Source organism: Melospiza melodia, chromosome 19 (assembly GCF_035770615.1).
Source record: "Melospiza melodia melodia isolate bMelMel2 chromosome 19, bMelMel2.pri, whole genome shotgun sequence".
NCBI classification, from domain to species: Eukaryota; Metazoa; Chordata; class Aves; order Passeriformes; family Passerellidae; genus Melospiza; species Melospiza melodia.
The window spans coordinates 11,566,708-11,580,310 of NC_086212.1; the positions used below are offsets into that span (position 1 = coordinate 11,566,708).

The 13,603-nt window shown below is 44.9% G+C and overlaps 1 protein-coding gene across 2 annotated transcripts in view; it reads right to left on the minus strand.

Moving 5' to 3' along the window:
• CDH4 (cadherin 4) overlaps positions 1 to 13,603 on the minus strand; it is a 416,541-nt gene that overhangs the window by 19,816 nt on the left and 383,122 nt on the right. For both annotated transcript variants that reach the window (XM_063172552.1, XM_063172553.1), the window contains exon 9: positions 3,361 to 3,546. In XM_063172552.1, coding sequence (XP_063028622.1) covers positions 3,361 to 3,546 — 186 coding nt within the window. The remainder of the gene's footprint in view (positions 1 to 3,360; positions 3,547 to 13,603) is intronic.

Sequence of the window (13,603 nt, forward strand, 5' to 3'; positions counted from 1 at the left end):
TATTGAGCCCCATGGCACAGCAGCCCCTTGCAGGCACTGTCCAGCCCTAAGGCAGACCTTCTGTCACACCTTTATAAGCAATTTATACCAGAACTGTTCTTACCTCTGCTCCCTAAAGCTGCCTCCCTCTGAGGATAATGGTGCACAGAGCACTCAGTGTTCCTCACACCACACTCCTTCCACCTCCATGCATCTCACTGGAAATGCTCTACACTGGTCATTTAACGTGGTTTTAGGGACATGGTGGACTTTGCATTGCTAGCTTAACAGCTGGTTGGTCCTAGAAGTATTTTCCAACCAAAATGATTCTTTGATTCTATGACAGCAGGATCCTGAAAAAGCCCACAGAGCTGCTACACCTGGGACAAGGACATGTGGGACTCTTGCATACTCTGCACTTGACATGAAATTAGAAAGCAGCACTTTGGCAGGTACTCCTTGCTGGATGTCTGGTGTGTGATCTGGCTGTGAAACACCCCCTGGAGCTGCTGCACATCCTCCTCCTTCAGCAGCACCTCCAACCTGGCTGCAGCAGAGCAATGCCGAGGGCTTCCCATGTCTCCTCCTTTTCTTGGGGTACTTTTAACTGAAGTGAACAAATCTGCCTGGTGTTGTAGTTGAGGCAAATAATAACTGAAGCTTCAGCAGCATCTCCATTATAAATTCACAGCTCTGATCCATGCAGAGTTTATAATAACATTTTACTTAGCTGGCTGCCACAGGGCAGCCACTGCTGCTCTGGGAGATTGTCTTCAGACTCTGCGGTGTCTCATCTGAGTGAGAAGTTCCTCTCTGCCCTTGATCAAGGCTTTCTTTGAAGATTAGGGTCTTGCACAGTTATGGAAATGGTTTGGAAAGGCAAGAACAGAAAAGGGAAATGTTATACTTTTGGTGATCACACTGGAGATACAGATGGGGTTTTGCTGAGGGCAGCTTCAAAATGGCCCCCATGAGCATAATCTAAACTCCAAAGGGAAATCTGGCTTGGAAGGATTTCTGGCCCTCCATTTCAGGCCCCTGAAATGCTGGTGAAGTGGTGGATTCTGCACAGAGCCTCTGTCCCTGTGCTGCTGCTGTCACTCCTTTGCTTGCAGCAGGAGTGATTTATGAGTGGCTTTGAAGAGCCACGTGAAAATACAGTCATGCAGGGTCTGTAAATAAATGTTCATTACTTGACTTTAATTTTTTCACCCGTGTTTTCAACCCACATCAGTGATCAAACCAGCAAGAGACTGCTCCAACACAGCAAAGAACAAGCTCTGACTGGCCACCCAGTCTGATGAGAATACATCCCCCAAATCTTTAAACATATTCACTTATTAACAGAGAACAAAATATTTCAAAGAAGGTGGAATCCTAAGAGTCTTCCCTTCTTCACCATGAAAATTTAATCACAAGCAATTTCACTCATTCTCCTTGCTGAAAATACACCAAAAAGCCTCCCAGCCAGATAGGGGTAGGGAACCCTGTGCCCAGGGGGATCAGGTGAGGTGATGTAGTGAAGACATCCAATGCAATTTCAAGCTCTGAGCTCAGCTTGATGAGACAGGTGGGATTTTCATGTGGTTCTCTGCTTTGTGATCACTGTGGGTTACACAGCAGTGGAAAATCGACACCAGCATCAATGGTGTCTTGACAAATCTGCCCTGCTTTCTGCCTGCAAGTTGTGAATAAGGGAGGGTTCATTATGCACAAGTCCTCGTGCAGCAGTGTTGATCATGCAAATCCCCTGTTGTTCACTTTGATGTGCCTTTAAACTACAGTCCTGACACTTTGCAGTGGAAATGTTGGCATTTCAATTTCAGACTGGCTGCTGATGTCAGTGGAAGTTAAATTTTTGCACTTTTCTTCGTTGAATGTTTTCTGTTTAAGCAGAAAATATAGATTTGGATATGTGTATGCTTACACACATACATGCAACCATATACACATGTCTAAGCTTGAAGAGGTTTCATAGTAAGGGTGTCAACCATCATCACAGAACAATAAAAAGTGATAAATAAGAGGACCCTGCTGAAATACCATCTGGCAGGTAGGATGGTGTGTCCCTTGAAGTTTCAGCAGAGCAGCATCTGCAGACACACACACATAGCCAGGGGTCAGGGAACAGGACAGGCTCACACGTTCCTGCAAATGTGACCTCACTGATGCCACCTCTCCTAAGACACAAACTGCACATTAGGAATCACTGCAGCTTGTTTAGCTAATAACAAGCAAACAGGGCTCAACACAGAGCTATCCTTGAATTATGCTGCTCTTTAAACTTAGCATTTCTACCTATGTTGTTGATTAAAACTTTTTGTGAGGGAAGGCCAGACTTGTCAGAAGGTGCTGCCTTTATCCACCCCCTTAATCCTTCCCATGTGCAGTGCACAGTGTGTGTTGTGCAGCTCCTGCACATCTCAACAGCCTCTGTGTGATGTCTCTGCTGGTTTTTGTAGTCAGAGGGAGCACCCACAGGCATCTTATCTGGGAAGAGCTTCAGTGAATGCTGAGGGATCCAGTGATGTCCTGGCTGTGTGTAATGACTGCAGAAACACTCACTGGCCTCACAACTGCAAGAGAAGCAAATGCTCCAATGAAGATAGAGTCATGTTCTTTGGAAACATGGAGGCAAGGAAGGAAACACAATTTGGCACTTGCTGCAGGTATCTTGAGGCTTCCAGCTCTATCAGCACATGGAGGGAAGAATGGTGACTATTTCTGGTTTGATTTCTTGGAACTCTTTGGGCAAGATCTTCTGCTGATCCACCTGGGGGTGGCTTTGAGTGGAGCTGTCCTGAATGGAGGACCTGTCCTATACTGTGTGTTTATCACTCAATACCAGGAAAAGGAAAATCCCTCCAACAGTTTTGCTGCCAAACAACTCAGTCAAAAGGAAAATTTCCTTCCCTTCTGTTACCAGAAAACTCACTCCTCCTGAGGTCTCCGACACTCCCTGCCTTCACAGAGAACAACTCGACTGACCCAGACAGGGAAACAGTGCCCTTGATCCACAGCAAACAGGGGCTTTCCTGGCTCAAGAGGGGCAGGGCTGCCCAGCCCAGGCTCATTCCCTCTTACAGAGCTCAGATCTCAGGAGAAGCAGGAGGTGGAGGTCAGGCTCTGGTGCTGGGAATCCCTTCAGCATGCGAGGCTTTCTGAAAGCTCACAGTGGGCTGGGCTGAGCTGGGAAACCCAGAAAACCCAGAACCAGAGCCATATGCTGGAGAGTACTCAGGCCTCCTACACACAGAGAGATGGGGAACAACAGATCCAAACACTCGCACTTCCAGCCAGGGAAGGCACGAACAACTGCAGGCTCCTGGCCATCCCTGCAGCTGTAGGGTGACAAACACAGCGTCTCTGGCTCCCCCTCACCTTCACCACGGTGACCATGCCCTCGTTGGTGACGGGGTCCGTGCGGATGGTGAAGTGGCCCGAGGGGTCCCCGCTGATGATGCGGTAGATGGCGTTCCAGTTGGGAGAGTGCGGCTGGTCCCGGTCCAGCACCGTCAGGTTTGCCACCACGACCTCCACTCTGTTCTCAGGCACCTCTCCTGAGTACTGCAAAGGAAAGAGAGAGAGGTGGTCATGGAGGGAGCTTTCTGTCCATCCTCACACCGTCAGGTTTGCCACCACGACCTCCACTCTGTTCTCAGGCACTTCTCCTGAGTACTGCAAAGGAAAGAGAGGGGTGGTCATGGAGGGAGCTTTCTGTCCACCCTCACACCTCCCTCCCCTTTCCTCCATCACCATGCCCATTGGGATGCCAGTCCTGTGAAGAGGACCATCTGTAATGAGCAACACTTCTCTTTCTCAATTCTGCTTTTCTGTTGGAATCCTGGTTACTGAGGATTTTAGACTTTCTGTGCTGACAGGTGCTGACCCCCAAGAGAACACTGCACTGCCTTTCCACTGCTTGAGTAAAGCAATCTGTGAAAGAGGTGAATGGCTCAGATATTCCCTGCTTTACTTCTGTATAAATGCCCTCTGGGATTCCCATAGGTTGGATTTGCAGAATAGCTTTCTGAGCTGCTTCCTTGATTTCTGAAATCACATCTCGAGGAAGATCCACAGCTTGGTCCTCCGGTTTATTATGAGGAACAGGCAAGACTTTTCCCATTTTTTTTCCTTGGAGTATTTCCCAAAAGCCTAACTTCACCTTTCAGCCTGAAGGAGAACAAACCCACTATGGCACAGCCACTGCACCAGCCACAAGCAAGTGCTCCATGGAATCCAACAAAAAACATTCTTGATATTCTTGCTTAATTACAGCAACCAGAGAGTTAATTGTCAACAGCAGGGGAAAATGGCATACTGAAATGTCTGAATATTTAGCATGACTATCTCCGTTTATCCCAAGGTATTTTGCCTCACTCAGATTTCAATGATGGCATTTTATTGCCTCTTCAGTGATTTTACTTCATTTTATTTCTTTCTTGCCCCTGATTTTGTCTCATTATTTGAAGTGTTTCTTGTGATTTTGCTACAGCCTTTCCTGGTGCTTAATTCTCTCATTTAGCACTGATTTCATGGAGCATGTCCCGTTCAGGCACATCCTGACACATTAACTGCATTCTTTCCTGCTTTCCAGTCCCTGATTTATCTCATGGCTGATCAGGGATCCTGGCCTGTGAATGCTTCCAGTGTTTGGGGCTCAAAAGCTGCCAGCAAGACACATTCCCAAATTTTCAACTGTCCTCATGTCTCAGCACTGCCTATTAGCAGCACTTGCAAATCAACACTGTGATTGACATATGGCAAATTAAACACTGGGGAAACGCCGGGAGCGGCTGGCTCCGAGTCTGCAACTGAAATTCTGGCCCCAAACTGCAGGAGCTGAGCACTTCTAAAATCTGGCCTTTGGTGTGCACAAATGCCAGGTTGTGTGAATGATAATAAATCATTCCTTTGTTAGCACAAGAGTCCGTTTCCCTCCTAACCCATCCCCATCCTGTGGCATCTCTCCGGTACGGATGCTTGTGTTTAGTATATATTATTTCACTGCTGACAGCAAAAATATTCAATCTGCCTTATGCTAATGTGAATTTAAATTTGCCCTTTAGTGGTATCCTGAATGGCATCTTGCCCTCTTTTCTGCTATGCACCTGTCCTAAACAAGTTTTCATTAGTGAATGCAGATGGCATCTCTTTCCAGCCATGCAGAGAGGTGGGGAAGAACAGTGGGAAGCTGCAGGATAATTCTTATTCTGCTACATGCTACAGCTCTTCTTTTCTCTTTATTTCCCCTGATTTCACTTGTTCTTTACCCATTCTCTTGCCCAATTTGGAGTCTCTGCGGCACACAGCTTAAGCAAGGGAAATATATGGAAATTTATCAAAAGCCTCTTGAAAAATCCATTAGATTATGTCATATGTACACTCTACTATCAACCCTGTCTGAACTGAAGCAGATTAGTTAAACAGGATCATCTCTTCCTAAATCCACACTAGTTATTGCCCATTACATTAAATTAATGTTGTATGGCACGGCAGCAGTGACAAGCTGATGAGCCCCCAGTCTCTTTTAGGCTGCACTGCTGACAACAAGGTATCATTCTGTAATTCCAAAGGAGTTAAACACTCTGTGAAACCACCTCAAATCTTCAACTCAGGACCACAGATTTCATCTGTCAATCCTGGGCTTATGCCCTGCAGAGCCAAACAGAACGAAGTCATCAAGAACAAACCATCAGCTGCATTTAACCCATTTAAGAGGGCCAGTCCTAAATGATCCCTGAACATCTTCAGTAGGTCACAGCCCAGGTGCTGCCAATGACTTTGGGTCACATGGAAAAGCCCCACACTGATTTTACAGCAGCTCCTCTAGCAGCCATCACAACATCTATTTTCAGCCCACAGTGACAGAGCTTACACATTTTAAAACATAATGTTATATTAAAAAATATAAATACACAAGCACATGCCAATGTAAAGCCTGGAGGAAGATCACAGCAGCCTGTAAAGCTTTTCCCTGGGGTGAATACCACAGTGCTCAGCACATCCTGGGCAATCCAGGGGTTCATCCACTTGTTGTTGACCTCTGTTAGGTACAGTTAGGAAATTATCAGTCCTAAGCAGAATTGAGAGTGGATACTGCTTACTGTGCTTATAAAGCAAAGTATTATTCTGAGGAGAACAGAGCACCTTCACTGGAATCAAAGGAGCCATCCAAAGCTATTCAGGGTAAAAAGCAAATCTTGGAGAGATGTGCCATGAAGAAAAGAGTAATTTTCATCAGCTACACATCAGCAGCTACAGGGAATTCAAACTGGAGTCTGCCTTTCCTCCCTCTCTCACTCCCCCACTATCATTATTATAGGTAAATGCTGTAATGTGTATTGTCCACAATTGTCTTTACCTTTAATAAAATTAAGTAATGACATTAAATTACACCTGCTAAAGGAAGGATGGCAGCTCAAAGCTACCCACACTTCTTTAATGTCATTCCCTCCCTACCCTGGAGTAATTCAGGATAATGAACATCTTTCACTATGCTGCTTTCCAGCATTCCCTCTGCTCTAAGTTCTCTTTCATAAGATTACAATTGATTTTCAAATAAAGAGAAGCATATCTATTCAAACAAGGTAAAACAATGGGCAACAGAGGAGCTGCTGGAGTAAACACAAGATTGATAAAGCAGTGCTTGACCGATACCTGTAGCATTTATTCATACTCCCCTGTATTTCATTTAGCCTCACTTTCAATTGTTGCATTTGAAGTCCTTGATTTCCAGAAAAATTTTAAAGACCACTCATAATGATTTCTCTGGCTGATTGTTACACACTTCCCTTCTCAGATAGGGATTTGTTCTGAAACTGGCATGTTCTTAAATTCTGAGGGGTATTTTTTCTTCCCCTCCTATAAAGGGCTGTGCTGGCAAAACTCCTTCTCCCACTCCCCTTGAGCTGGCCCCTCTGAAGTTATGCCTTGCTGAAAAGGAAATAATTCATTCTGATTTTTGGGTTGGTACTAAAATTGGTTAATCCCAGAATTTGTCTTTCATGTCATTTGGACCTGACAGCACATAAACACACAGACAAATATCACTGCAGAGGAGAAAGGGATTGATGTGGGGGACAAATGATGAATTCACACCATGACTTGACTTTGTGCAATAAATCTGGAGTCTGGGCAGTGAAGCCATGCACAGCTGAGTAAAACCAATTAGCTACTGCAGCCACTCCTAGGGAGGTGTGGGACTGAGACAGAGGAACACAAGGATAATTATTCATGCTTCCTTCTAAAGGGAATTCTTTTTTTCCCAATGTTCTTACTTCTTTCCCTGGCTGGTTTTGCTAAAAAGCTGCAAAGGCAAAGACTTGTTCAGAGGAATGTCTGCAGGAAAGATCTTTCTGTTGCCTCCAATGATGACCCAACATTTGTTCCAGGCAGCAGTGGTTTATGAAGGCTGAATTGCCTGGACAAACAGTGTTCCACGACCTATAGCTATGGATTAACAGAAGAATAAGGGCATCTCAGTGCTCTTATTGGACACTGAGCCCCTCCCCAGACAGATATGACTGCTGCAAAGTGCTGGATCTTCTTTCCAGGTCCATTGGGCTGGGAGAAACTGAAATGAGAGCGCATGGGGTGGTGGGGGGGTCCCATCCCTCCCCAGCTCCTGCTGCCAGCCTGCCCCATTAGGAGATGAGGTGATGTGCAGCCAGGGATCCCAGCACTCAGGGGGCTCCACTGTTTGAATCAAACCCACAGCTCCTCACACCTCAGGGCATTCCCCCAACCCCAGGCTGGCACCCCAGGTAAGGGTTTACCTTTTCTGCCAACAAAGATTCTTGAAAAGCAGGAAAAATTTATAAACAACTGTGGTCTGGTTGCAGCAGTCTGTGTAAAATGGGGGAGGGGGGAAGGAGAAAATCTCCTAATAAATCATTAATTGTGATGTGCCTGCCCAACTGCAGCACGGAAACAAGCAAATGCCATCCTAATTGATTGCTTCTTATTCCATCTTTATAGGCCTGCATTTTTTATTGTGCGGGTTGAATGAGCCCAGAGGTGTAAAAAACTTCTAGATTGTACTCTGTGTATCTGCCAACTTGATATTTAGATCAATAATGCTCTTTCCCCCCCTCCCCTCTACTCCTACTACTGGAAATTTAGCTTTTCTTCCTAGCAGACTAATTGCTGTTTTCTTAAGCCTTACTATCAATTCTGTGACCTTTAATTTCCAATATAGTTTTCTGTGGGGATGGCTGTGCTGGGCTGTGAGTTACCCCAGCTCTCAGCTGCTGTGACAGTCACACAGGGACTGCCAGGGTCTCCCTCCACTGTGTGCAAAGGAGACCATCACAGCTTGCTCAAATCCCCACAAAACCCCTGTAAAGTCTGCCTTATTTTGAAAGCCAGGCTTTGAGATGCTCATTTCTGGTTTTATTAAACTACTCACTCCGGTGAGGTCTCCAGTGATCACCACTGATGTCCTCACTGCTTTTTGAGGCTGCTCTGCATTCCACCAGCTAGCAGCCCCTCCATAAACCTCTGGGCTGTTGTTTTTCCACGTTCATGGCCACAAAATCCCATGCACTGCTTCAGCTTCACATCCACGTAGATCTCCTCCACAGCCCATCCATGCATTCACACCCAGCTCCCTCTCAAAGGGATGCCTGGGCTGCAGCCATCACCTGGTGGTGCTCAGGCAGGGCTCAGCCCTGCCCAGCCCACCCAAGGAAGTGCACGACAATGAGCTCACCAGCTCTGAAACGATGCTTTGGAGGTTGTGCCTCTGTCCTCAGCAGTTTGTGCCATTACAGCAGCTCCCCTGCCTGCAGAGGAGCCCTCTCAGCTCCGAGCAGGCTGTGCTGCACACAAGGCACCCGCCTGCTCACAGGAGTTGGTGCAGGAAGCTCCAGTGATGCTCAGCGTGGTCTCCATGCGCGGGTTTATTTCTCTTTGGAAGGGTTTGAAAAACAACAGCAAGCCCTGAAGTCTGGCACTTGTGAAGCTGATCTCAGGCTGGAGCACGGACAACCTCCTACCTACCACAGGTGACAGCCCCTGGCTTTACTCTTTGGTGTCATTTATTCAAAATCTCAAGTAATGACTAACTCTGGATCAACATACAAATTTTACTCTCTGAATATGAAGACAAAGCTGCAGCAGAGGAGAATAAAGCAATACCCTCTCCTTCAGAAGCAGCAAAAGAAAACCCTCTTACTTCAGACTCCGTGTGAGGAAGGAACATGTGGGTTTCACCTTGGTTCAAAGACTCTTTGAGTACTTGCCAGGAGTTCAGAGCACATAATAGTAAAAGGATATTGAAAAAAAAAAAAAGTAGTTTGCATATCTAACAAAGAGTACTAATTTTTTTTCATTATCAGATGTTACATTCTTTTGATAGTATGAAAAGATGCTGCAGAAATGATGACACAAGACACCATTCTGCTGCAAGATAACCATTTCCAAATAAATATATCTTAAGAAATGAGGTCTGAAGTTTGCATAGAAATTTAGATATTTTATAAAAATGCATTACAACACAAAGGAGCTTTTTACAATGTTCATATGAAAGGTTTAAAAAGAGATTAAATTATGTCCTTGCAAGGCATATAGCCTTGTCAAGAAAAAAAAAATTCTACATTAACCCGTGTAGGAAAGTTGTACTTTATCTCTATTTCAAAGGCTATAAAGAACCACTTTAATCAACCTACTTGACTTTGGGGACTTGCACATCTCACTGAAACTCATGAAATCTGGCATAGTGTGGTTTCCAGAACACAAAAGCCTTTAATCCGTAAACCGACACTCTTGTACATTCAAATCCTGATACTATCTCCTTGTTAGGAACAAAAATTGTGAATTTATCCAAAATGGGATCTCATCTCCTCTAAATGATGTAGCCTTTGCAACAGTGACCTTTAACAATGGTGATACCCAACAATGAAAGATTTTATGTCAGGAACCAGTGGAAACAATATACATGAAAATTCTGATCTGATAGCACAGCCCTTTATTTTTCAGTTTTAGACAAGGATCCTTTGAACATTTCATTTGCTCTCTTGTCTAACATACCTTTGTTTCTTGCCCACGGAATGAACAGCAGGAAAAGGTGGCTGATACTTTTCTGCAGACTATTTGATTGTCAGGTGTAATTAGCAATGCTCTCTTTAAAATAGAGACATAGATTTTAAAACAGCTGGAACTGCCTACAAAGCCTCATTCTTACAAAAAACCCCCTTATATACATACATTTATATAACAGAACAGTTTTGAACAGATACATCATAACTCCACAGTGCTTGACAGCCCTATGCTTCCCTTCAGCTGCAGAAGCAAAGGCTGAAGTGACTTGTGTGTCTCCTGAGACAGCTGCAGAAGGGGCTGGAGCCGTGCCCTGTGCTGGGGCAGAATGCTGAGAAAATCATTAATTCATGTGTTACTGGATAAATCCATCAGGTCAGCCTGGATTAGCCTATTGATCTCCCCAGCGCACTGCCACAGAGCCCTGTGATCCTGGCTGAGCTGCCAGGAAAAGCCCCAGGAAGGCTGGCAGGGATGGGATGAGCTGATCCCAGGCTCTGAGCTCCACTGGGAGCCCAAACTGCTTTGTATGGGCTGGGGTGAAACAAGCCAGAGGAAACTTGTTCTGCTTCCCAGCTGGGAGGCTCCACCAGCTCAAACTGAACCACCATGGCTTAATGAGGCTCTCCAAGGCCAGCTCTGGGTTAAGGAGGAGAATTAGGGTATTTTGTATAGAAACAAAAAGCAGAAAGAGGCACAACATCTACAAGAAACCACTGAAATTTGGGGGAAATGCTACAGGTGGAAAAATGTCACACAGGAAATGTGGATAGGTATGTGATACCCTGACCTGGAATTGCCAAAGCAGTGCCCCCTGCATCCCCCCTGCTGGCTCTCCAAGGCCAGCTCTGGGTTGAGGAGGAAAATTAGGATATATCACAGAAGAATTAGGATATTGTGTATATAACCATGGCACAGGGGAGCTTTCCAGTGTACTTTTACTCTCTAAAACAATCAGCTCCCTAAAAAGAGGATGCAATCAATTCATTTGTTGGCACGTCAGGCCTCGCATTTCCTTCTCCTGCAAACTGCAAAGCAGCAAAAAAACATGCTGCTTTGAACAACAGTATGAAAAACAAGATTTTCCTGATTTACATGTAAACCAGAGCAGCAAAAATTGAGTGAGAGAGCTCAGCTCCTAAGTGAGCAAAATGTACTCCCCACAGGTCTGGCTCTGTGTCTCTTGGTGAGATGTGTCTAGGAGGGGATGTTTCAATTCAGGCACCTGTAAGAAAGTTTCATAAAGAAGGGCCTTAAGCTGATAAGTCTGGTTTAGGATTTTCTTATTAACTGCCCATTCCCCATAATGAGTTTTTAATTTAATTTTTTCAGATTTTAAGGCATATGAAAGCTGCTCATGTGCCTCTGGGATCTCAAGATGGGTATTTGGGAAAGAAAGAATTATGAGAGTACTGAAACTGATTTTTACATATGCTATAATCCTGGTATTGAGATTTTTAACAAGTTTCCGGTGCAGCACAGCTCAGCCCTTCTGCACACTGATTCCTGCTCAAACTTCCTCTGCACTGCAATTTGAATCTCTGTTATTTCCACATTAGTCACAGAATTAACTCACAGGGGGGTTTTGGGTTTTTTTTAATGAGTAGATTGGAAGATCATCAGGCACTGAAGACCCTCTGTTCTGGCCAAAAAAAGGGTTTCTGACTGGATGGAGCAGTCTTGCAGGAGAAAGACACTGAAGGAGGTGTTTTATTCTGAAAATGTGGTTTATTCTGCAGTTTAAAGACATGATCTTCTGCACTTGTGACACAATGGCCATTTCTGTATGTCCTTACTGATGCTTAAAATATTATGGCAGTGTCTGCCAGTGGAGTGAGAACCTGCACTCACAGGAGATTCGTGCCAGGGCTCCTACAGGAAAGGATGCAGTGCCTAAAATCTCAGAATTACAGAATGGTTTGTGTTGGAAGGGACTTGTACAGGTCACCTAGCCCAGCTCTCTGCCACCTTCTCCTAGGTGAGAATCTGGCATTCCAGAGAAGTGCCTGTCTGTTTACAGTAACTCAGAGCTGTAACAGAAAAGACTACATTAAATACTGAGTCATTAATCAGCCTTGCCAGGAAAAAGAGGCTTCTTGCTGAAATTCTTGTTTATAACATTTCCTGTGGAATGGAGCAAGAGGGATGCAGTGAGAAACACAGGATACTGGGTCAAAGAAAAGATGGGTTGTAAATTCAGGAAAGAAAAGACTATTATTTCTTCTTTTTTATTTTTTAGCAGTCAAAACCTGTTATTGCACTATTCCAAAAAAACTTTGTAAACCTTTCACCCATTCTCTGATTTTAACTGGCTGCTCTCTGTGGTGTGACCCTTTCTTCTACAACTGGGAAGCTTTAAGACATCCTGGACAGTTAGAAAGATTTGATAAGAGAAAACTCACAGCACTCCCAAATCCTTTGCTAAATCTCCCTTTTTCTTCCCCCACAGCATGTCACTAAAGATTTCCTAAGTGAAATGTACTTAATGAAGTTCCAGATATATATCCTCTTAAAATGACAGCCCTCAGAAGCAACTGTTTTTAAAGCAAAAGAATATTGAAGAATTAAAAACCTGCCGACCCAAGGAAGTCAGCCAACCCCAGGAGGGGATTTATTTCAGTGCTTTCCAATAATGGAGTCATAGAATGTATTTAAATTTCTCAGCCTCACACCCATGCCTGAGATGCTGAGGATTTGAGAGATAATGAAGTAATCCAGCACAAATGGGTGTTTGCCTGGGACATGCCAGGGCTGTGTGGATATCCAGCCTAACCATGATGGTGCTGGGTGTCTAAATTCAGTCTAAACTGAATGAGGGTCTCCAAGGCCAGCTCTGGGTTGAGGAGGAGAATTACATATATATATTTTGTATATAACCAAAAAGCAGAAAGAGGCACAACATCTACAAAAAACCATTCAGATTGGAGGGAAATGCTACAGGTGGAAAAATGTCAGATAAAAAACATGGGTAGGTATGTGATAGAGGAGCATCAATGTCTGATTTCTCATTAAAATTGTAGCCTGAGTGATACAGCAGAGATGATGGGAACAGCATCTGATGCCCACACTCGGATCTGGGGGTGCAGCCCAGGGTGATTTCCATGGCAGCCCAGCACAGAGTACAAGGGCATTTCTGGGCATTTCCCTCTGCATCTCCTCTGACTGCAGAGACCCTGCCAGCGCCACGTGGCCCTGTCACACCTCCCTGCACACAGGGAGCTCACACCTGCCTGGAGCCTCCTTCCCACTGCACAATCCCATGGGAAGCACGGGGTGGGGATGTGGTCTGGGGCTTCTCCCCCTAGATCCTGAACAGGGGAGGAGAGAAACCCCTGCCAAATGAGACACTGAGCCAGGAGACAGCTCTGGAGATGCTCACATGAGAGGGCTGATGACAAATGGGGACAGTGAGCGATGGCTGACGGGCGCTGCCGTGGCTGGGGGTTATCTCTGCTTTAATAATATTAGATGGCATTAAATATTAATTAAAATTTAAATGATATTATTAATATAATTATACTGTAATATTAATTATAACATTAACCCAGCTGCACAAACCAGCAGGCCAGAAAGCCGAATGCCC